Source organism: Podarcis bocagei, assembly GCF_964188305.1.
Source record: "Podarcis bocagei genome assembly, chromosome: 15".
Classification (NCBI taxonomy): domain Eukaryota; kingdom Metazoa; phylum Chordata; class Lepidosauria; order Squamata; family Lacertidae; genus Podarcis; species Podarcis bocagei.
In genome coordinates, this window is record NC_138141.1 from 1,585,425 (window position 1) to 1,609,590 (window position 24,166).

The 24,166-nt window shown below is 41.6% G+C and overlaps 2 protein-coding genes across 5 annotated transcripts in view; one reads left to right on the forward strand and one right to left on the reverse strand.

Moving 5' to 3' along the window:
- LETM2 (leucine zipper and EF-hand containing transmembrane protein 2) overlaps positions 1–24,166 on the reverse strand; it is a 267,600-nt gene that overhangs the window by 52,337 nt on the left and 191,097 nt on the right. The window lies entirely within an intron of this gene.
- NSD3 (nuclear receptor binding SET domain protein 3) overlaps positions 1–24,166 on the forward strand; it is an 82,835-nt gene that overhangs the window by 1,624 nt on the left and 57,045 nt on the right. For all 4 annotated transcript variants that reach the window (XM_081171369.1, XM_081171368.1, XM_081171370.1 and 1 more), the window contains exons 2-6: positions 10,651–11,372; positions 16,329–16,400; positions 17,744–17,903; positions 21,168–21,319; positions 22,263–22,775. In XM_081171369.1, the coding sequence (XP_081027495.1) occupies positions 10,695–11,372; positions 16,329–16,400; positions 17,744–17,903; positions 21,168–21,319; positions 22,263–22,775 (1,575 nt within the window). In that variant the 5' untranslated portion in view covers positions 10,651–10,694. The remainder of the gene's footprint in view (positions 1–10,650; positions 11,373–16,328; positions 16,401–17,743; positions 17,904–21,167; positions 21,320–22,262; positions 22,776–24,166) is intronic.

Genomic DNA, 24,166 nt, shown 5'->3' on the forward strand with positions numbered 1-24,166 from the left:
TGCGTGTTTGGTAGACATTTAGCAGTAGCAGCACCAAGAACTTGTAGCGAACGTACACCAACAAAGTATCATCAAATCATCAAACACTTTATTAAAATACATAAAAACTATTCCACAGCAGCTTAATCCCTGACAGTACAGTGGTACCTCGGTTTATGAACTTAATCCATTCCAGAAGGCCGTTCTTAAACCGAAACTGTTCTTAAACTGAGGTGCACTTTCCCTAATGAGGTTCCGTTCTTAGACTGAGGTAAAGTTCGCAAACCAGGACACTACTTCCAGTTTTGCGGAGCTCGTAAACTGAATCGTTTGTAAACAGGGCTGTTCTTAAACCGAGGTGCCACTGTATGTGGTAGATAGTGCAGAGGTGAGGTGTGGGCAACATATATATTCTGGGGGAATGGGGGTTTGGGGAGATCTAGGAATGTGAGGATGTATGGGTGGTATAGGACTTTGAAACAGATGGAGTGGAAGTGGGATGATGACTGGAGGCTAGCTCTCACATAGAGCAATGGGATTGTGAGGATGCCAGAATTGGGATGAAGGCTGGAGGCGGGTTGAGGCATTATGATTATATACCTTTAGGTTCCAGACAAAAATGTTCCTCTTCAATCAGTCCTTTGACTGATTAACATTTTACAGTACAGTGGTAGCTCAGGTTAAGTACTTAATTCATTCCGGAGGTTCGTTCTTAACCTGAAACTGTTCTTAACCTGAAGCACCACTTTAGCTAATGGGGCCTCCTGCTGCTGCCACACCGCCAGAGCATGATTTCTGTTCTCATCCTGAAGCAAAGTTCTTAACCCGAGGTAATATTTCTGGGTTAGCCGAGTCTGTAACCTGAAACGTATGTAACCTGAAGCGTATGTAACCCGAGGTACCATTGTATATGCCTTTTAAATTTGTTTGTGGGAGGTGGGGTTATAGTTGTTTTTATCATGTATTTTGTGCTTCATCTGAGATCTGCAGATGAAGGGAGGTGTACAAATTTAATAAATAAAATAAAATGGGATTGATGATTTGGTGATGAATAATAAAGTCAGCTGGTATGCAAGGAGGTTATAGTCCTATAACCTCAACTATAGTCCTATAGTTGTGGTTGATGTTGTCAACATGACAATGGAAACACAGTTGCTGAGGCATTTTAGGTGGTTTGGAGTGTTAGACTCTTCAAGACTGTTGGCTTAAAGGATATGAGAAACAATATAGGAAAATACATTATGAAATAATTTATAGACAAAGTGTTGTTATGGGTTGTGTGTTGTGACCAGTACAATAATAGAATAACTGTGCTGGAGTCTGGCAAGATGGCCTTAATGTAGTGTCATATATAAGTTTGAGAATATGGACACTGGATGTGGAATTGGTTATGTCGCTTGCCATGGGGTTGCTGTTTTGCATGACATTCTAACTAGAAAGCCATAAATAGTCATGGGGTAGTGTTGGAGTTGGCCTTGGAGTTGGAGAAGTCTAATCTGGGACTGTTAATAACACAACCTTTTGTGTATGTATATACAGTGCCTGCCTACATGTATAAATTTGCATGAATGCCCTATTAAGGCTTGAACCTAGAGTTCTAGAAAGTGATCTCTTGTTGCTAAAGGGAAAGACACCCTCTTTGTTTTTCAAAGAAGGATTGAGGAATAATTGAGGATAGATCAGATAATAGTTTAATGTGATGGAGGAGGGCCATTTGGATTTAAAGGGGCAGAGGCAGCCATGTTTGCTGCCATATACTGCAGTGTAAATCTCTTTAGACCCCCTACTCCCCAAAAGAAACAAGGCTTGTTTTGGGTTAACAAATGATCTTTAAGATCCTGCTCCTTGTTCCTTATTCTCTATCTTAGAATCATACCATTCTGAAATTTATCATAAGCAGGCTGAGAAAGGAACATCTTTCCTCCTTCTCATTCCTTTCTGCAGCCAGTACTGCTAGGGGACTGTGGTGCAGAAATTAACCCTTTTCAATACAAATCTGCAGCGGGATTATACAGACATTTTCCTCTCCATTTTCATGAAGAATTAAATAGGTAGAGGGGCTGTCTCTGTTGTAAATGGCAGAAGGCTGAACCGTCTTCAGCAATTTCTTTAAGTAAACAAGGAAATGACATTGCCAAGGCTGTCGACAAAAGGCACACTTGTTTGTGAACAGCAAGATGAAACTTACTTACTGATTGTGTTTTAAATATTATACATGAAGGGATTTCCTCCTACATTTTCTTAATGCTTTTTCTTGACTCTATTCCTGTACAGATAGCTAAGTGTTCCTTTATTTTAACTGCCATTGAACTGTGCAGGTGCTGTTGTTTGTATTTCATGTGCAGCAGACAACAGAGATGTGAGACAAATTGCTGTTCAGGTATCTGATTAGTGGGAAGCAGGTATATTTGTGTGATGCTTTGATAATTTTTTTTGAATTGATAGCATCCGAGGGTTTTTTCTGCAGTGGAGAGAGGCTCCATATTCTGATTGTATCTCTAATGTTTGTAGTTTGTTCATTTTGTTTTTCTTTGTTGATTTGACAGAAGTATAAATGTGAATGTCTTGTCAATCAGCCACAATCTTTGCATGTTTGGATAAATCCTGTGTCAGTTTGTTTTAAAATCAAAGTATCATATTTTGATATGCTTGCTTCATTTTTACACATCTGTTTACAGGTTTCTCAGTGTTCCTGTTTTTGCCCTTAAAAACCCTAATACTCTGGGGGCAATATATAATTTATTACTATGATTGGCTGCAATGCTGCAGTTATATGTAAAATAACAATATTTCATTAACATTTTCATAACTGCACCATGTTCTGTGTAACACTAGGCAATGTCTGCAACTCTAGTGCTGTTCTTTCTTGTTACTATTTTCTCTAAGCAAGTCTTTGTAAAAGATGATCAGTGGATGACACCAGGTGCTATTGAATCGGTTAAAGTAGTGATGTTTGGCTCCAGTAGAGAGGACAAGTACGTTGGCAAAGGGGAGGTTTGTAACAAAATGCTTTCTAGGAATAATTATTTTTCACTTTAAATTGATTACTTTTTAACTATGTGTATGTAAAGTTGGAAATTACTCATAACATTTTGTATGATGGCTAGGTTGATGAACTGCTTTGCTCTTCATAAAACTGTTTAGACTATGCTTTCTATAATATAAATATACAAAACAACCAGAGTGTTGGCAATTTATGTGGGAATGAGAAACCCCGACCCATGTGATGATGCCTTTGTTGGACCAGCTAGGCTTTAAAATACTCGAACTGAGCTTATTTTGAAAACCTAATTGATCTAGTGAAAATAGCATCCTGTGTTTCTTGTTACGTGAAGAAGGTAAAATTTTTATTTTATTTTGCAAATGGAAGATTTTGTATACTTGAAAGACTATATACATACATATAAAAATGGTAGGCAGCATGAAGGCCTTGATTTTCTTCTCTGTATGGCTGCTTGTATGCAAGTGTGATAGTGTTAGACAGCTGACACCTTAGCCCAGACACATCTCTTTTGAAAGAGGGTGTCATTGATTTACTGTTGAAGCCTACTAATGGAATCCTAACTATGTCTACTCAGAATTAAGTTCTGTGGAATTCCTTGGGGTTAAGATTGCAGATTATGTTGTCCAGTCCGCTCCTCTGGTGGTAGTGTTGCTAATTATTGTAGTGTATATATAATTATTTGTATATAATTTAGTAGCTGCTCTCTCTCATACTGTTAACAAGATGTGGAAAAAAGTCTGTAATATGATACCATAAAAACAGAATGCCACAAAAGCCATAAACAGCAGTGTCATAATCAGAGTAAAATAAATAAGCTGACCAGTACCCAGGCAGTGTTTCATCTGCTGATGGAAAGTGTGCAGGGAGGTTGCCGTGTTGAACTCTCTAGTTCAGATAGTAGGGCAAACACAGAAAAGCGTTACTGTCTCAGACCCAGGGGTCCACTGCAGCCTTATAGTTCTGCCTGTCTGGTCCTTTTCTTTTCAGGCCACACCCCTTCTCAAGCTCACATTTCTCACTGGCCCTCCTGTCTAGATGCAGTGTGTCATTGAACTGTAATAATGCCTTTTGCTTGCCTGGATGGAGGCACGCACATGTAGAAATAGCTTGACTTCTGAATGACTGGGCTGTAGCCTCCAGTACAAAGCTACATGTCATGTTCCTTGGGCTACTTGCTGGGACTTAAAAGTGCTTAATGGGCTGAATAATGCCATATGATAGATAACCTACAAGTTAAGCCTGGGCTTACTTTTGAGTTTAAACTTAACCTTTTGTGTGTGTCTAGAATTGAAATTGAGTAGCATTGTGTTTATCAGATTGGGAAAAATACTACTCTTTGGGTAGAAACATTCTAATAATGAATTACATCATTTGTGTACATTCTAGAAAAATGCAGAATTGTAATTACAGTCGTACCTTGATTGTTGAATGGAATCCATTCCAGAAATCCGTTTGACTGCTGAAAACGTTCGACAACCAAGGTGGGGTTTCCCATTGGCTGCAGGAGCTTCCTGCACTCAGTCGGAAGTGCAGGAAGTCACGCCGGACGTTCGGCTTCCAAAGAACGTTTGCAAACTGGAAAATTCACTTCTGGGTTTGTGGCGTTCAAGTTGCAAGGCATTTGGGATCCAAAGTACAACTGTATTGATGAAGGAGGATGTAAAGCTTTGTGCTGACTTTCTGATATTCTGTTTCTCTCAGTCTAACCGTGTCTCATTACTAATGAAAGGGTTATGTTCCATCAGTGAAACGCTGGCTATTTGCCTACTATCACAAAATGGGATGCTGGGGTTAATGCAATATAATGGTGTTGCAGGGGGTCAGACTCTTTGTCCTAGTTTGACCATTTGTTAACTCTGCTTTTTGCAGCCTGTTCCTTGGGTATTGCATCATGTTCTTTTTCAGGAACATTAAATATAAAATGTAACATTTTGATGTTTGCTGCCTTGAAAGGAAGAGTGGGATACAAATTAATAAATATCAATAATGTAAAAATGTGTTTAAAGTTTTCATGTTGGTTATTAGTTGTCATGAAGTTTGCTTATTGCTATACAGTCATACCTTGGGTTGAATGTGCTTCGGGATGAGCGCGTTCAAGTTGCGCTCCGCGGCAACCCGGAAGTAACGGAGCGCGTTACTTCCGGGTTTCACCGCATGCGCAGACGCTCAAAATGACATCATGCGCAGAAGCGATGAAAAGCAACGCGTGCATGCGCAGACGTGTTATCACTGGTTACATTTGCTTCTAGATGCAAACGGGGCTCCGGAATGGATCCCGTTCGCATCTAGAGGTACCACTGTATTTTGTAATAATGTTTTTTTAATTGCTTTAGAGCATTAATATCTTGCTTCAGGTGATTTCTGAGTTACTAATGCAGCTGAAATACTAAAAAAGTAATAGATACAGAAAATGCATCCTATAACAGTAGCAGAACAATGATCAATAAGCCATATTAAAAAAATTCATAAAACCCAACATCTAAAAGGCCTGGGTGAATAAAAACTCTCCATCCGCCACCAAAGGCATTGAGCTCTGTGACGGATGAGCCATCTTTTCTCACCTCTTGGGGACCTGAAGGAGGGCTTCTGGAGAGGATCATGTGTGTATGATGCTAGCATCCACCCACTCCTAACATCCCTAATGAACTTTGGTAAAATAACTTGTTGGAAATTCGTGGAATTTTGATTTTAGCTGAGTGTTTATCAATGCAGCTGCACTGCATTATAGTGTCTTCTGCATAAAGCAAAAATAAAAATAAATGATTAGTTGTCGGAGCAAGAAAGTGTGTTACTCTGGAAGCCAGGCATATCAGGAAATGCTCAGCTACCCTGATTGCAATATGTAGTTCTTTTCCTTGCCTTGTAGCAAAACCCATCACATTTCTAAAAAGTAATTTTAATATACACCAGAGATCACTTTAACATTTAGGACCAGCACAGTGTGGTGTTAAAGTATTATTACCTACAGTCAGCTCAAGCACTTGTGACACACTTCTCTACGGTTTACTGTCAGTGATTGAGGTAAACAAGATTATGCTTTTTATCCTTTTGAGGTTTTATACTTGTCACTGAACTACAGTGGTACCTCAGGTTACATACGCTTCAGGTTACAGACTCCGCTAACCCAGAAATATTACCCCGGGTTAAGAACTTTGCGTCAGGATGAGAACAGAAATCGTGCTCTGGTGGTGCAGCGGCAGCAGGAGGCCCCATTAGCTAAAGTGGTGCTTCAGGTTAAGAACAGTTTCAGGTTAAGAACAGACCTCCAGAACGAATTAAGTACTTAACCCAAGGTACCACTGTACTGCTGATTTTTTTATATTGGGCATGTGTTGGTCGGCTATTTCGCATCTCAACCTGCAGAAAGTATCCTGGAAAGAGAACTCTTTGAATGCTGGAGGGATGACTTTTAAGGGTGGACAAACAGGCCAGGATGTTGAGTGTCTGCTGTAGATTGTGATAAAAAGTTCCCTCCTCTCTTCCTTTGTTCTACGAACAGGAATGTCAGGAACAGGAATGTCAGGGCGATAGCAGTACAACTCCCCCTCTGCTGCTGCTCTGCCAAAACTGCTTTTGCAGAGGAAAACCAAGCTGTCAGCAGCTGTGGCTTCTCCTTTCTAAGCACAGCAGCTCCTTTCCCTCCTCCAACTTTTCTCTATTGTAGAGCAGTTCTGAAAATGGGGGAGGCATTATTTCTCTCTTTGACTCTTAAATGGTGCCAATTATGTATGCTAGGATTCTCAGGGACATGGAATTGAATAACCCAGTTCCTTACATTCCTTTCTTAAAGGTTTGCTCTTTACTAGGATTTAAATAAAGAATTGAAGCCATTTCCAAGACTATAAATGACAGTAAAACCAACAAAAGCATGAACTCCTGTGGCCTGATCTTCAAACCAGGGATCTGTCTTAAGAATCTTGAGCTGCTTCTTCCTTCTTTTTAGTATTTATGTCACCCTTACAACCAGGTTCCCAGAATGACTTTCATTTTAGTTGTCGATGTAATTTGCCATAGCTGTTGCTCTCTGTTTTGAGCAATTTTCCCATTTTAAAAAAGTTGTGTGTGTGTGAGAGAGAGAGTGCATCTGTGTTTTTTCATTCTGTACTTTCCCTGATCCTAACTGTGCTGGATTCATATTTTTGAGAGATGAGATCTATTTTGTATTTGTGTCATTAGTAAATGGAATACTGTATGTTAAATTGCAAGATGATGGAAGAGAAAGAATGTTCATACTGTGGTACCTCAGGTTAAGTACTTAATTTGTTCCAGAGGTCCGTACTTAACCTGAAATTGTTCTTAATCTGAAGCACCACTTTAGCTAATGGGGCCCCCTGCTGCCGCGCCGCCGGAGCACGATTTCTGTTCTCATCCTGAAGCAAAGTTCTTAACCTGAAGCACTATTTCTGGGTTAGCGGAGTCTGTAACCTGAAGCGTATGTACTGTAGACCAGATTTTAAGAAAGTGAAGTCAAGTTTCCTAATTTTGCCACTTTAAAAACTTATGTCCCTTTAGAAATGTTTTGTACTTAGCAAAATAGCAAAGTAATTGTTTGTTTATTCAAACATATAAAACAGGCATTGCTGATCAAACATGAAGTTATAAGCTGTGTGCATAGTTGCATTTTTGGGGTTCATTTTCTCAAGTGTCATAATAAGTCTGAGTGCAAAACGTTTAGGACTTGGTATATTGTTGAATTCAGAACACCAGCTAGGAAGGAAGCATTGGGATGGTGGATATATTGTGTGTATTTAAAATGTTTTTTGAGGGGAGAGGAGGGAGAGTCATTATGCTTATTCTATGCTGTATGTCTCATTGGCCTGGGATCAGCAATACAGTACTGTAAAAGCTTATTCTTGGATCTGGAGTGTAGAGTGCTAATGCAAGCTGGTTGTTGATACGGAGGGCCAAATTTGCCAGCAAGTAGTTCAGCCGAACAGTTTGTTCATAAAACCATCACAATGTGTGTCAAATTTAAAGGAGTGTTCTTCAAAATAACCTAGATTTCTTTTGCTATCTTCATCTGCATGCCGCCTGAGGAGGTCTTTAAACGTTTTCTGTACGTAGTCGTTAAAAAGATACCACCTTCCTAGCCTGGATTCTTACCAGGAAGAGAGCAAGACTGAGCCTTGGGCTTGTGCTCCTTATCGAGTGCACCTGTTTTTCTCACTGCAGGAGACATGGCTGCCTGAACAAAAAGGTCCTGTGGTTATTGCAATGTAGAATCTTCCCTGATTCCAGGCAGATAAGCACTCTTTAACAGTGCTTGGTCTCCCAGAATAAGGAAGATGTAAAAAGATAAAGGGTAAAGGGACCCCTGACCATTAGGTCCAGTCGTGGCCGACTCTGGGGTTGTGGCGCTCATCTCGCTTTATTGGCTGAGGGAGCTGGCGTACAGCTTCCAGGTCATGTGGCCAGCATAACTAAGCTGCTTCTGGCGAACCAGAGCAGTGCACGGAAACGCCATTTATCTTCCCGCCGGAGCAGTACCTATTTATCTACTTGCACTTTGACGTATGTTCAGATAATTAAGACCTCCTAAGTTGGATGTTCTGCTCTCCCCCCATTGAGAATAGAAAGGGAGGGAGTGCATGAGCTGTCAGCATGCTTCTGTTCTCTCCCTTGGGTACAGTCCAAAATGGGATATAAGTAACGTTTGAATAAGGGACGCGGGTGGCGCTGGGGTCTAAACCACTGAGCCTAGAGCTTGCCGATCGGAAGGTCAGCGGTTCGAATCCCCACGACGGAGTGAGCTCCTGTTACTCAGTCCCAGCTCCTGCCCTCCTAGCAGTTTGAAAGCACGTCAAAGTGCACGTAGATAAATAGGTACCGCTTCGGCGGGAAAGTAAATGGCATTTCCGTGCGCTGCTCTGGTTCCCCAGAAGTGGCTTAGTCATACTGGCCACGCGACCCGGAAAAACTCTGGACAAACGTCGGCTCCCTCGGCCAGAGCTCTGCAACCCCAGAGTCGTTTGCAACTGGACTTAACTGTCAGGGGTCCTTTACTGTTTCAACTTTTGAATAGGCCCTAGGATGTTTTTGCTGTGAGATGCCTCCACTTAATTTACCTTTATTATATATGCATGAATGGCAAGATTGTGTTTTTACTTCCATATCAGTGATTTTGTAAAATAATTTGCTGCTTCCTTGTCATGGTCACCACACAAATGGAGTTGCTCACATCAGTATGTAAGAAAACTCAGTTTTTGGAAGAACGTGTAGCATATATATACTACATGTATTTGCTCTTGTCTAATAGATACATTTTTTAATGCAAGATAATCCCAAAAGATAAAAACTGGGGTACAGAGGGCAATGTATAGGTAGATAACTCTTGACTTAAAAAAATAGTTCAGCCAGTGCCCTTAGCTCCACAGTGGTACCTCAGGTTACAAACACTTTGGGTTACATATGCTTCAGGTTACAGACTCCGCTAACCCAGAAATAGTACCTCGGGTTAAGAACTTTACTTCAGGATGAGAACAGAAATCGCGCGGCGTCAGCCGGAGACCCCATTAGCTAAAGTGGTACCTTAGGTTAAGAGCGGACCTCTGGAATGAATTAAGTTCTTAACCAGAGGTACCACTGTAGTCATATTGTTCATAGTGCTTTTGGCACCTTTAATGGCTTAGAGATTTTAAATATATTTTACACAAATAGGGCTGGGTGAGATCTGGTTTTCAACATCTTAATATATTACCAGCTAACCATCACAATATACCAATATATCATGATGTGTGAAATAAGGAGGAAAGAGGAAATAAGGTGGGGAAGAAGAAGCAACCGAGAGTTGATTCCTGGATATGGACTTCAAACTGGTTTTAGACGATACATCACCCAGTCCTTGTGTTGTAATCTGGTGTCTGCATATCGGCCATGCAAGAGCCAGGCAGCTACATGGCACAATTCTCCACTTCTGTTGCGCATAAGGAGGGAGTGGGCAGGAGGAGTGACCAGGAGGAAGGAGGCAGCCCACTTGCTAGGATACAAGCAGGCGGGCGCCGGGCGGGAAATTTCTCGAGCTCCCTCTGCCAGGAAGTGAGTGGGAATTCATGATATATTGCCAGGTCAAAAATTCTGAAACCATTATTGTGATCTGGACTTCTAATCGGTTTTGGATGACGTTTCAACATGTCTCCCAGCCCTACACACATGGGTACAGAGGGGGGGAAATAAGCAGTGAGGGGAAAGGCTGTGAAATGCAAGAGATTCTAGACATGCATTTTCCCCCCTTCTGTGTGTGGTGTGTGTAGAACGCAACCATCATGGCTATGTATTACCTCTGTTATTGGAGGCAGTATGTCTCTGAATGCCAGTGGCTGGGAATCACAAGTGGAGAAAGTGCTGTTTGCTTGCAGGCTTCTCACAGGCATCTGACTGGCCACTGTGAGAACAGGATGTTGGACTGGAGGAGTCCAGAAGCACTCTTCTTAGGATCTTATATATACTTTTCTAACTGAAGGTAGCACTTCATGCATCAGATGAAGTGCACACTAAAGCTTATGCCATAAAACATCTGTTAGCCTTTGAAGTGCCCTAAGACTCATTGTGTTAGCATGGAGGGAAATTCTCGCCCAGTCCACTCCCAAGCATTTGTCTTGGCTTCTTAAACTTTACCAAAGAACTTGCATCACCAACTGCTTTATCTTTTCACTTGTTTCTTTTTTTAGGCCCTATGAGAAAAAGGGAAAGCTAAGGATGCTGGAGCAGAACAATGGATTTCTCCTTCTCTTTCATGCAAGGGATCATGGGAAACACAATTCAGCAACCACCTCAACTCATTGACTCGGCTAACAACCGCCAAGAGGATGCTTTTGATGCCAGCAGTGACATCACTGAAGATGGTAGTCAGACGCCATATGAAGCTGCTCTTGCCTTGCAGCAAGGTTTTCAGTACCCTACGCCAACCACGGAGGATCTTCCACCCCTCATTAATGGATTTCCACCAATTGGCATGTATGAACCCCAAGCCAAATATCAGCCATATAGTCAGTATCCTAATGGTTCAGCCAATGGCTTTGGCACTGTTAGAAACTTTAGTCCACCAGAGTATTACCACATGGAGAACTCTAGCATAAGGCCACATGAAAATCTGGAAAAACCATCTCCTCCACAGCAGCCACCTCCTTCAGTATCCCAAACGGTGATTCCAAAGAAGACTGGTTCACCAGAAATCAAATTAAAAATAACCAAAACTATCCAGAACGGCAGGGAATTGTTTGAGTCCTCTCTGTGTGGGGACCTTTTAAATGAAGTACAAGGAAGTGAGTATGCGAAGTCAAAACATGAAGGGAGAAAAGAGAAAAGGAAAAAAAGTAGCAAGCATGACTCTTCCCACTCAGAAGAGCGCAAATCACATAAAATTCCAAAACTGGAGCCAGAGGAACAAAATGTAAGTGAAAACGGAGAATTTTAGCCTTTTCCTCCAACACTGCTTTTATTTTCTTTCTTTTTGTTTACATGTTGAAAGATTATCAAAGCATCTACAGTTAGGCAGCACAGTTAAGATTGATTAGTGGTTTTCTTTCCTGAACAGTTCACCATTATGGATCTCTCATTTTTAAATTATTTTTTATCTTGGTGGATTGCTCTTTATTGCAAAAACAGAATTTGGATTTTCTTTGCGTAAAGTATGCAAATTCCCATAATGATTTGTCAGAAGCTTGACATCCTGACAGAGTAAAATTATCCTGATCAATGACATAATTTTTCTTTCAGTGATTTTATTGTTACTGAGGGAATGATTCTCCTAAAGCTGCATCAAACTTTTTCTTTAAGAAAAGTTTGGTATTTTTAGATTCAGTATAAATCACTTCAAGCTTTCTGTCTCTTAACAACCATTCCTTGCCTTCTCTTTCTTCTTGTGTTAATTAATTTCTTAACTGTATATACATGGGGCAGCTCTGAATAAAGGAAGCCTCTTCTAATATTGTAAATTTATTTCCTTCTGTATAATTAACACAGTTAATTTATACTTGTTGCATGTGATAAGAATTGCTGGCTTTAATGCAGGAAGTAGTAAATATAATCATCTGTGCCAAGGGCATTAGAATAATATTCTGTAAGATTCAGTGGAGCGAAGGAGAAGGCAAGAGGGATTTTGGAGCAATTCAAAGCTTTTTTTCTATTCTGTAGTGTGATGCCGTGCATGTTTACTCACAACTCCTATAGTATTTATTGTGACATGTTCTCAGGTGAGTATGTATAGAGTTTTGCAGCTAAGCTACTTGTTTGGTGGGCTTGACTTCAGGGCTCCAGCTTTTCATTTTGATGCACAAATCCATGAATGGCCAACCTGAAGCACCAAAGCCACAAGTCTGGCACCTTTGGACTGCAGCAGGTGCACTTCTGGCTTTCCCATAGTCAGGCCTGCTCCTTAGCTCAGAAGATGAAAGGAAAAACCGGCCCAAGACATGGGTGGGGAGGGGCTGAGCTGTATAGGAGCTGTTGTTTGGACTGGAAAGGCATTCTTATACAGTGGTACCTCGGTTTACGAACAATTCGGTTTACAAATTCCGCTAAGCCGGAAATAGTGTCCTGGTTTGAGAACTTTACCTCGGTCTAAGAACAGAATCTGAATGGTGGATGGGTGGCAGGCCTCATTAGGGAAAGCACGCCTTGGTTTAAGAACGGTTTCGGTTTAAGAACAGACTTTTGGAACGGTTTAAGTTTGTAAACCAAGGGCCACTGTACTGTAAAATGGATTTGTGGTACACATAGTTGGCGAACCATGTTTGCCACCTCCAGCTGTTGCCCAGTTAGTGTTGACCTGTGACAGGACCTTCTCAATGTTCATTCCCCATTTGTGGAATGCCCTTCCTGGTGAGATGTGTCTGTAATATTTATTGACTTTAAGAAGAAATTTAAAAACACCCAGGTAATTGATGGCTGAAAGATATTGGGCATTACAACTTTGAAATTCGTAATTATGAGGGTATGTAACTGCTTTTAGATGGTTTTTAAATTGTTGTGAAATGTTTTAAATAAGTTTTTATTTTATTTTAAATTGTATTGTTTTAACTTTTTGAAGTTTGCCACCATGGACTCCTTTGGGTGGAAGGGCAGGATAGAAATGTAATTAATAATGATAATATAGTTATGAATATAGAGCAGGGGTTGGCAAGGTTTACCTCGCCTGGGCCAGTTCAGTCCAGCGGAGATCCCTCGTTGGACCGGATAGCGTGCACGCGCCTGCGATTTCCGGCATCTGCACAGACGCAATTTCCGACGCCGCGGAAGCGAGTCCCCGCGCCATGCTGTGCCAGTTTAGCACCGCACACGGGGACTCACCGAGTGGGCGGCTTGGTTCAGGGGTGGCTCATGGGCCGGTCTTCAAACAAAAGCATCTTGGAGGTCCTGGGCTACAGGGAGGTTAGGCTGGCCTTGACCAGAGCCTTGGTTCTCTGTTAATTAAAGAAAACTGCAGTAGGCTCCAAAGAGCTGCCTATACTGGCCCAATGTAATCCTTGCTTTTTCCTTTTCAAACAGTTGACAAACACAGACACCCCACAGTGCCATGGTACAAAGCAAAACTTGAAATCCCCTGCGTTTTAGAAGTAATTTGACTTGGGTGGTTGCTGTTTGGAGAAAACCACATCTAAAGTCTCCTCAGCATCACAGTTCTTTGGAGCACATTTCTTTGGAGCCCATAGTAGAACAAAATGATGATTAAATTACAGAGGTTTTTTTGCAAATTCAAAGTATACAGAATTTATAGTATCCCCCCCCCCATGGGCTGTGGCAGTCAAGCCAGTTTCAGGACAGTTAAATTAACAGCTTAGTTAGCCCTGCAGTCTGTAGAGAGAAGACATTCTCATAGCTCCTTTATAAGGTTCACTTCTTCTCCAGTAGGATATCTGAGTCACTTAGTTCCTTCCCTTCAGTCTTAATATGTTCACTGCTAAAGTGTTACTTCTTCAGGGAAAGCTGGAAAGCTTTTTGTTTTTAAAGAGAATCAAGACTAAGGCAACTCATGGGGAGGAGAACCTGGGTTCATGAGTGGGGAACCTTTTTCAACTCAAGGGCTACTTTTTCTGGGGCCATTTTTCAGTGCTGGGTGGGGCCAGAGGCAAAAATTGGTGGAGCAGTGAATGTAAATTTTACCTTTCTGCAGCAGACTAGTTTCTGCTCACACTCTCACACACCCCTCTATCCTCCATCCAGGTAGCCTAGAGACATTATCGGAGCACAAGGACACATTCCAGCATTCATGAAGGGTGCAGAACCAAGCGGGTGAGGGGCATGGCCCAGCGAGAGGGGCTGTTCCTAGGATGGAAGTGTGGCAGGAGAGACTCTGAAAGGCCAGAAAGAGAAGCTGCCAGGCTTAAGGGTTCCCATCCCTGCTTGAGTTCGAGAAACATCAAGCTTTATTTTTGTTAAGGTGCTCTAAAAATTGTTTACTATGAAATAAAAGTGAGTATTGGTATAAACTGGGAATTATATGTTCATAGCTTAGATCAGGTTGGCATATGGCTCTTGCCAAGCTACAGTAGAATTCTAAGACGTTGTCAAGGTAGATCGTAGATTTTAAGCAATTTGTTCCATGTAAATACGGAACAGTATTATTACTGGTGGTGAATAATCCCTTCTGCTGACTTTATTATTATCATTTGCATGAACCCAAGCTAGTGGTAACTAAGCCTCACCAAGTTTTCTTAATTTAATAACAAGAACAAAGGTTTATACAGGCACTGTGATTCTTGGGCAAGCAATTTGGCCTGCCTGAGATTACACAACCCCATGGAAACAAGGTGACAATACATTTCAACACAGTGTAGAGAGAGAAATTCAGCCAGAAAAATAAATTTTCTAAAGCTTGCAATTTACCTTTCCATCTCCAGTAACATTAGACTGAGTTGGCCTCAATTGCCTCTTTCCCTATTCATATTTCTAAATTTATGTCCTGCTCTGCTGCTACAACTAATCCATGTTTATTGATACAGTGGTGCCTCGCAAGACGAAAAGAATCCGTTCTGTGAGTCTCTTCGTCTAGCGGTTTTTTCGTCTTGCGAAGCAAGCCCATTGACGGATTAGCAGATTAGTGCTATTAGCGGCTTTTAGCGGCTTATCGGCTTATCGGATCAGCTGATAAGCGGCTTAGCGGCTTAGAAAAAGGGGGGGGGAGGGGAAAAACCCCGCAGGAACTTGCAAGACATTTTCGTCTTGCGAAGCAAGCCCATAGGAGATTCGTTTTGCGGAGCACCTCCAAAACGGAAAACTCTTTCGTCTAGCGAGTTTTCCGTCTTGCGAGGCATTCGTCTTGCGGGGCACCACTGTACTCCATTGTACTCTACAAATACCTTTAAAGGGGTTTCATAGGACCTCTTCATATCTAATCACAATGGCCTTTCAGCCTGGAAACAGGCTGTGAGTTTAGATGAAGCTGATATTGCCGTTGGTTGTATGTTGTGTGTTTATTGGGAAGAGAAATGTAAAGGGGGCCTGTTCCTTTGTGGGCCTATTCCTCTGTAGCATCAGGAAGAAAATTGATTGTACATAGAGTGCTTCAAAATACACTTGGGTTGAACGCTGTAATTGTGTGTGCAATTTGTACAGTGCTGCCAAACGTAGCTGAAAACATAACCGAGAAGCTGTATCACAATCATAGTAAACTTCCCATTGGCAAAATAGTTCTTAAAATTTTAGCTGAACTGCCTGTCTGCCAATGAGTTTTTCATTTGCAACAGAATGCTCTGGATATGTTGAATTGTAAGGATGCTTTCCTATCTCTTAAGTTCAAGTAATTGTTTGTTGAACTTGCAAGAAGGTTGTCAAGTCTGGCCACATTAAATTGGATTTCTGTTTCAAGATGTGATAATTCTAAAGACTGAACATACTTAATTTAAATCCAAATACAGTTAGCAACCTTGTTTAGAAGGTAACTGCCTTAGGAAATTTTGAATTTACCTCAGTCCCCCTCCCCTCGTGGTTGGCTTACATCATGCATGCCGTTCACTTCTCTGTGTGCTTCAATGGACTTCATTGCCACTGACAGTGAAATAACCTCTCTTTGAGGTTAGTATGTATAAAAGTGTGTTGTCCAAAAGAGAACCTTTTTTGTTTTAATTGTCAACAAACTTGCATATAACAGTTCAAAAATATAAATGGCATATCAGTTGTCCTGCCTCTCTTTTCCTGTACTTCTCTGACCTGTGTCTTATTAATGTAGATCTCCAGAGCAGTTAGGAGACTGTGGCTCAAACTGAATTCTAAAATAAACTGGGACATCACTACTGAGGATGTGACACAGACTCTTCTGATTTTGTTTCTCCTGTATTTTTTCCCCTTTCCATCTTCTTCATTGTTGTTCCATTTTGACTCTTATCTTTTTGTTTGCCTTTGTTCACAGAGACCAAATGAAAGGCTGAGCACACTGTCTGAAAGACCAAGGGAAGAAACTAAGCTGGCGGATGAAACCCTGGTGAGTAGAGTCAAATCCTCTGGAGTTCTGACTGCAGAATTTTCAAGCTGATCCAGTATGATGTAGGGGTTGGAGTAGCCTTTCTCAACCTTGGGTTCCCAGGTGTTGTTGGATTGCCACTCCCATCACCCCTGACTGCTGCCCCTGCTGGCTGTGGATTATGGGAGTTGTAGTCCAACAATATCTGGAGATTGTGGAAGCCTGGGTTAGAGTGTTGGACTGTGACCTGGGAGACCCCACTCAGCTGTGAAGCTCACAGGGTGACCTTGAGCTAAATACCATTTCTCAGCCTAACCTACCTCACAGGGTTGTTGTGAGGATAACATGGGTGGCAGAGAAGAACCAAGTACACCATCTGGAGCTTCTTGAAGAAAAGGTGGTATATAAATTGTAATAAAAAAATAAATCTGCTTTCAGATATAGGGCTTCATTGCCAGATGCATGGGTAGCCTGCAGGACACAGAAGTATTTGGGTAGGGTGTGGAACAGGTAAGCCTGGGTGAAAATGGAGTAGTGTTTCTCAAAAGGGTGCAAGGCAGGAGAAAGAATGGAAGACCAACATGTGTTCTTACATGGTACATGTATATATCACTTCTGCACCATCTTAGAAGAGGTTGTCTCTCTTCACTGCACACAGTGGTCAAATAAGTGTGGGTACCTTTTTCAGCTTCAGTCCTAATTCAGTAGGACTTCAGTGTAGACATGGTGAGTTTTGCAGTATAAGTTACTTTCAGTGGCTTTAGAATGATGAATCTAACTGAAGAATTGTTTAAAGACTGTAGCTCTACTAAAGGAGAATGAGGGCAATGCCACAGAGTTTGATATACAGTGGTGCCTCGCAAGACAAAATTAATTCCTTCCGCGAGTTTTTTTGTCTTGCGTTTTTTTTCGTCTTGCGAAGCACGGTTTCGGAAAAGTTTTGGAAAAGCTTCAAAAATCACCAAAGTCTTCAAAAACCTCAAAAAAGGCTACCACACCGCGTGCTATGAGTTGCTCCTCAAAGTCAAGTCGCAACTGTATTAATGGTTTTAAGAAAAAGGAAACAAACTTGCAAGACGTTTCCGTCTTGCGAAGCAAGCCCATAGGGAAAATCGTCTTGCGAAGCAACTCAAAAAACCAAAAACCCTTTCGTCTTGCGAGTTTTCCGTCTTGCGAGGCATTCGTCTTGCGAGGTACCACTGTACTCTGCTTTTCTTGCACCTACACTAGTGGGGGCAGGGAGAGAGATTGTCATGTATATTTTTGCTGGGGTGTTCTTGTGAAAGGTCTGTTCATTCACATGTTTGGTAGTATTTGCTATATGTACAGAATATCTGGTACACAACTTTTCCTTTTTGGTGCAGGTCCAGCAAATCTCTCCTCCTCTTCCAACACAAGTAGCAAGCGATATCAAGTTTGAGGTTGGAGATTTGGTCTGGTCCAAAGTGGGGACATATCCTTGGTGGCCTTGCATGGTTTCAAGTGATCCACAACTTGAGGTTCATACCAAAATTAACACAAGAGGTAAGTAACTAAAACTTAGTAGGTTTGTTAGAAACTTGTTTGGAATTGCTAATGCACTTGATTACTTTGTTAGGGCTTCTCTTAAACTCAGATTTAAAAATGTATAGGTTGTTTTCAGTGCTAGTCCTACTCAGAGTAGACATGTTGAAATTTACACACATGGGGCTTCTCTGAGTAGAAGTTAGTGTTATACAAACCCAGGAGGATTTGAGTAGCATATCTGAATGATTGCCTTATTGTTCTAGTGGTACTGCAATGAAACTGCTAGCCCATGTTCAAAGCTATGCAGGGTCCTGTATGGTTTCAAATTGGATGGGGGACCTCAGATGGGCTGAAATTCTTGCATTGCAGGGAGCTGGACTAGATGACCCTCAAGGTCTCTTCCAGCTCTACAATTTGATGATTCTATTGGCTGTATAGGAATGAGATTGGCTGCAGATGATGCAAAGAATAGGATAATACATTAGTGATAATTATTAATTATACATGCATGCCTGTAGTATATTGCTCAGATCACTTTATATACATTGTCTTAGTATTTACCATATTTTTCGCTCTATAACATGCACCCGATTATAACACGCACTTAGTTTTTAGAGGAGGAAAATCCGTAGGCATGCCACCCGTAGGCATTCCCTCCACAACACGCACAAACATTTCCCCTTACTTTCTAGGAGGAAAAAAGTGAGTGTTATGGTGCAAAAAATACGGTAAGTACAGTGGTACCTCGGGTTAAGAACTTAATTCGTTCTGGAGGTCCGTTCTTAACCTGAAACTGTTCTTAACCTGAAGCACCACTTTAGCTAATGGGGCCTCCCGCTGCCACGAGATTTCTGTTCTCATCCTGAAGCAAAGTTCTTAACCTGAGGTACTATTTCTGGGTTAGCAGAGTCTGTAACCTGAAGCGTATGTAACCTGAAGCGTATGCAACCCAAGGTACCACTGTATATTTATAGCCTACATTTCTTCCATTTATGGAACTCAGGGTGGCATATGTGGGCCTTAATCACCATCTGTTTATTTGCTACTTCTCCACAAAATTGTGCTTGTAGCATATCAAATGAACAATACAACAATTCAGAAACATATTAGAAACAATTCAGATTTATCATAATAAGTACAAAAAGTCAGTCCCTATAACAATATATAAAAGCAATACAAATAGGTTAATCCAATTTAAAAGCTTGAACTATAAAAATTGCATAAAACAAACAAAAAAGCAAGCCTAATTAAATAACTTAAACTTAACAGAACAATCTTAAACAGAACAAAAATCGAATAGTAGCATATAAAGTATCCCATATTTCAGATGGTGCCTTTGTATCCAGTGGTTTGCTTCCCATACTCAATTTTCAAACCCCGAAGGTCTCCATCACGTCTCACACCTGGGCTAGTGCTGGCATTCCCAGCCAGGCTCTCATCCAGAAGGGCATTTTGCCCACCCATTATTGTGGGCTTTCACCCCTCACAGTTCCCCGTAAATTTCCTTCCACAGCCTCCTATGGCTGAGGGCCATAAACAAGGTCTTGAGAAGTGGCACCTTTGCACCTGTGGTTGCCCCCAAGCTGGTGAATTCAGGAAGTCTCCTATCCAGGCGCCAGCTGCACTCTCAGCTGCTTAGCTTCAGCAAGGTGGCTGCTTCATGAGTTTTCAGACCACGCAGGACTAGTTTTTGCATGTAAAGACAACTGCACAAAGTGGGGATGGGCAACTTGTAGCCTCTGAAGCTGTGGCTCCTGAGGTCTTTCCAAATTTTAGATGATAGAAGGATTGCACACCATTCCGTTAGGAGAGGGATAGGAGGGTGGAATTGACAAATATCCTGTACTTTACTGTAGCTCTCTTAGATTTCATATGCAACTGATTACTACTGTGCAGTTTTGTCCCTGAGCTACATAACTGTGAAGCTCTTAAAGCCAGGAGGTGCCAACTTTCTTATGGACCCTGGCCTATTTGTGAGGGGATTGATTTGGTGATATCTGACTTAAAGCATATTCCAGTTTTAGGCATGCTCTATGGCCTGGCTATTGCATTTTAAAAGCCCAAATATACTTACCTTTCTTGCCACAACTCAGAGTTGGATCAGTATTATTATTCTCAAATTGTAGACTGAAGACCTGTGGCTGAAAATAAGTGGTTTGCTTAAGAGACCTTAGTGAATTGTATCTGACTGTAGGGCCTTTTTGCTCCTTGCATAGCTTTGTAAACAGTTTTGGGGGATGGTCTCACATTTTTCCTTGGATCCAGGGGAGTAGAAGGACCTCACAGATCATTCCCTGAAGGCTCACTTTTTAATGGACATGTTGGTTATGTAAATCATACTAGTTTCTGGATACCACGGGAGGGGGGGGGAAAGGGCTCTTGTGCTTTAATGCTGCTTGCTGGTTTCCTACAGCTACTGTGAGAACAGGATGCTGGACTAGATGGGCTATTGGCCTGATCCAGCAAGGTATTCGTACATGTTCTTAACAGTCGTGGGGAAGCCTAAGAAGCTTCTAAAATTAACCTCTCTGAAGCAGCTATTTGCATTTCAAGGATGGACCCCTTTGGCACTGATGTGATCTTCCTTTGAAGTCAAAAAGCAGTTTCAACATCCCTTCCCTACCACCAACCTCATGTCCCAAGACGTAATATTTTTCTGTGGCTGTCCACACAATGAAAATACACGTTGATAACATTCACATAATTAATGTTGTGTCAAGTTCGGCCCACAAGAGAAATTCTGTCAAGACATTTTGTCAGGAGTTAAGGAGAGGAAGAGGGGATGGGGGTGTTTGGTAGCTTCTCCCTGCCCACCCCTTGTTGCCCAGCAACTTATCGGCCTTGGCTTTCCTTGGCTGTTGCTGGGTTTTACCTTCTGCAAATCCCATGAGAAGTAGGAGGTGGAGAAGGCTGAAAACATCTGGCCCTTATCAGGCTGATTGGCCCACAGGCTGATAAGCGATGTACTGCCAAGGTCTCTTCTTTGGTGAAGTGCTGTCTGGACATTTGCCAGGATGCCAGGAAAGCAAGAGCTGAGGGCTTCGACCTGGCCCCTCCCATAGCCCCGCAACACACTCGCCTTGGTTGTTGCTGGAGTTCACCTGATGCAGTCTCTGAGAGAGGGGGCTGCTCTTGAGTCATGCTGGGGGTATACTTCCAGCTTGGAACTATCCATTATTTTCTATGCAGCTTAAAAAATGGTGTGGAGGATATTTTTCTAGAAAGTGATAGGAGATTTGTGTTGATGGAATTTCTCAGCAGAATGCTTTCTTTCAATTTCAGGTGCACGGGAATATCATGTCCAGTTCTTTAGCAACCAGCCTGAGAGAGCATGGGTGCATGAGAAGCGGGTGCGAGAGTACAAAGGACGTAAACAGTATGATCAGTTGGTGGCAGAGGCTGCTAAGCAAGCCAACCACTCTGAAAAACAGAAGGTGTGTACAGTCTGAAATGACAACAGTTTATTTTACCAGCGGGGTGAGAGGATAATTGTTGGGACAGATTCAGATTGATGTTGTTTTCCTGTTTATGCCTTGGCAGCCAGTTTTTTACAGGGCTTGCAAATTGCTCCATGGCCTTGCTGTCTCAGGGAAGAATAGCCAGGAATAGTGCCTGCAGCCCTTAAGGCAAAGGAAATAGGAAGACATGGATATGGTGATGGTCAGCCCTGGCTCACCTGGTCTCAAGCCCTACATCAGCTGTGGCTCAACATACATAGTTTGCCATTTGTATTGTATTACATACAAAATACCATTAAAAAATCGACAACATTTGCTGTTTCCTTTAAAGTTAATTTTACTGGTGCACATTCCATATGTAGCTTTTTAAAAATTAAAAGCCATATGGATGCACCTTCCATCTGTCTGCTGGCTGGAGTAATTTCATAATAATTTAATGAAGGCAGTTGTGATTTGGGTATGTCAGGGAGGAGATTTAGCAGGATGGTGTGGGGATGGTTTAAAGGTACAGCCTTTGTACCTCATTGTAGGTACAGCCTAGATTCAGCCTTCCCAGACTATTCCTTAAACTTAAGTTTTGAAAAGTCATGCTGCCTACCCTATTCAGCAGCAACACTGATTTATAGTTTTATCTAATATATTGGTGTACATATGTTTCCAATTAGGGGTGTTATCAAAAGTATAGGGAGTTCTGGGTACTTGGGTCAGTCCACTAGTATGAGAGGGGCACAATGGGTATTTTGAGGTCTGAATACTTTAGATGCTTGTAGTTATGAACATTTCCTTCTAATGTTTCCCACTTCGTGCTATCCTGTTAGCACTGACGGATTCAGTTGTAACAAACAAAACAACAGCAATTAGGCATGCTTTGTAGGTGGAGATGAGTAAATGCAATAACGCTATCCCCTTTATTTTAAAGATTCGCAAACCAAGGCCACAGAGAGAACGTGCACAATGGGATATTGGCATTGCTCATGCTGAGGAAGCACTGAAAATGACTCGAGAAGAGAGAACGGAGCAATATACCTTCATCTATATAGATAAAGAGCCAGAAGAGGCTTTGTCAAAAGCCAAGAGGACTGGTGCGCCGAAGACAGAAGTGAAGAAAACCCGTAGGTCTAAACCATCGCCTAATGCACAGCCAGAACACACCAGTGAGGTGTTGGCCGTGTCCTCTCCATCCAATACTGAAGTCCAGAGGAATAGTCAGAGAAGGCAGTCAAGTGTGGATGAAGAGCCCCCTCCTGTTAAAATAGCATGGAAAACGGCTGCAGCCAGAAAATCCTTGCCAGCATCCATCACCATGCACCAGGGAACTTTGGACCTTCAGAAATGTAATATGTCTCCAGTTGTTAAAATTGAACAAGTGTTTGCTCTACAGAATGCTGCTGGGAATGGAAAGTTCATTGATCAGTTTGTTTACTCTACCAAGGTAATGACATAAATATTTATTGAAAAGGCATAAATGTGCAATGAATTAAAAGGTTTATTCTTGTCTGCTCACCTTTGTCTCAGAATGTGGTCTTTGCAAGCTTGTGTAAAATATTTGGGTGAATTCTTTAGTCTTAAAATGTTGGGAGTTTCATTATCCCATGCTTGCTAAGCCTGATTTCTGGACTGAAATGTAATGTGAAATCAGGTACCTTTTGTGAGAGTTGTTCAGTTTGAGCTAGCAGGTGATGCCCAGAAAATCAGCAGCTCGTCTTCCATACCCAATTGTAAATGTTAATCAAAATAACATCATCATTGTCATCATCTCTTATACATGTGAAGTATTATACTGCTATCAGTCCCTGTGAAACACTGCCAGCAGCACAAAAAAACAAAAACAAAAAACCCCAAAGTGGTCTTCAGCAAAACAAGAAGTCTGTGACCCAATCCTTCCTAGTTTCAGAAAATCAAGATAATTTAAATTAATTTTCTGTAATGATACAGTGGTACCTCGCAAGACGAAAAACGCGCAAGACGAAAGAGTTTTCCGTTTTTTGAGTCGTTCCGCAAGACGAATTTCCCTATGGGCTTGCTTAGCAAGACGAAACGTCTTGCGAGTTCGTTTCCTTTTTCTTAAAGCCGCTAAGCCGTTAATAGCCGCTAATAACCGCTAAGCCGCTAATAGCCGTGCTTTGCAAGACGAAAAAACCGCAAGACGAAGAGACTCGCAGAACGGATTAATTTCGTCTTGCGAGGCACCACTATTTAAATTGCTTGTTTACTGTTATATTACAGTCTTAAATCAAAGAAGTGTTTAGGCTGCTTTGGGTTAGCTTGTGTCTTTGCTTTGTAACTAACAAGTAGGTGTTCACAAATTATAGATGATCTTGCTAGCTAGGCAAAGATTGTACTTTTCTCTGACTTCCCTCCTCCCAACTTCGAAAGCAGCAGGATTTTATCCCTGAAATTGTGCTAATTTTGTTTTGTCGGATTAGAAAGTTTATTCACTGCTGTCAAGCTAATAAAGTGAATTTGTTGACTCCTGATGATTAGTTAGAGAGAGATGGCATAGCAATAGATTTTCTTAATTTCATTTCATTTAATTTCATTTGATTTGTGTGAAGGATAGCTCCATTGGTAAAGCTTGTGACTCTTAGTCTAAGGGTCATGGGTTCGAGCCCCATGTTGAGCAGAAAGATTCTTGCATTGCAGGGGGTTGGACTAGATTACCGTTGTGGTCCCTTCCAGCTCTATGATTCTGCCATTCTGAGACTGCAGGTTGTCATTAGGTGTTGGTAAACAATGGCCCACTTCAGACATCATTAATTCAAATCAGCCAAGCCATGGTTTTAGAGACTGATGAACATGCTAGTATTTTTCTCTTTCACTTGC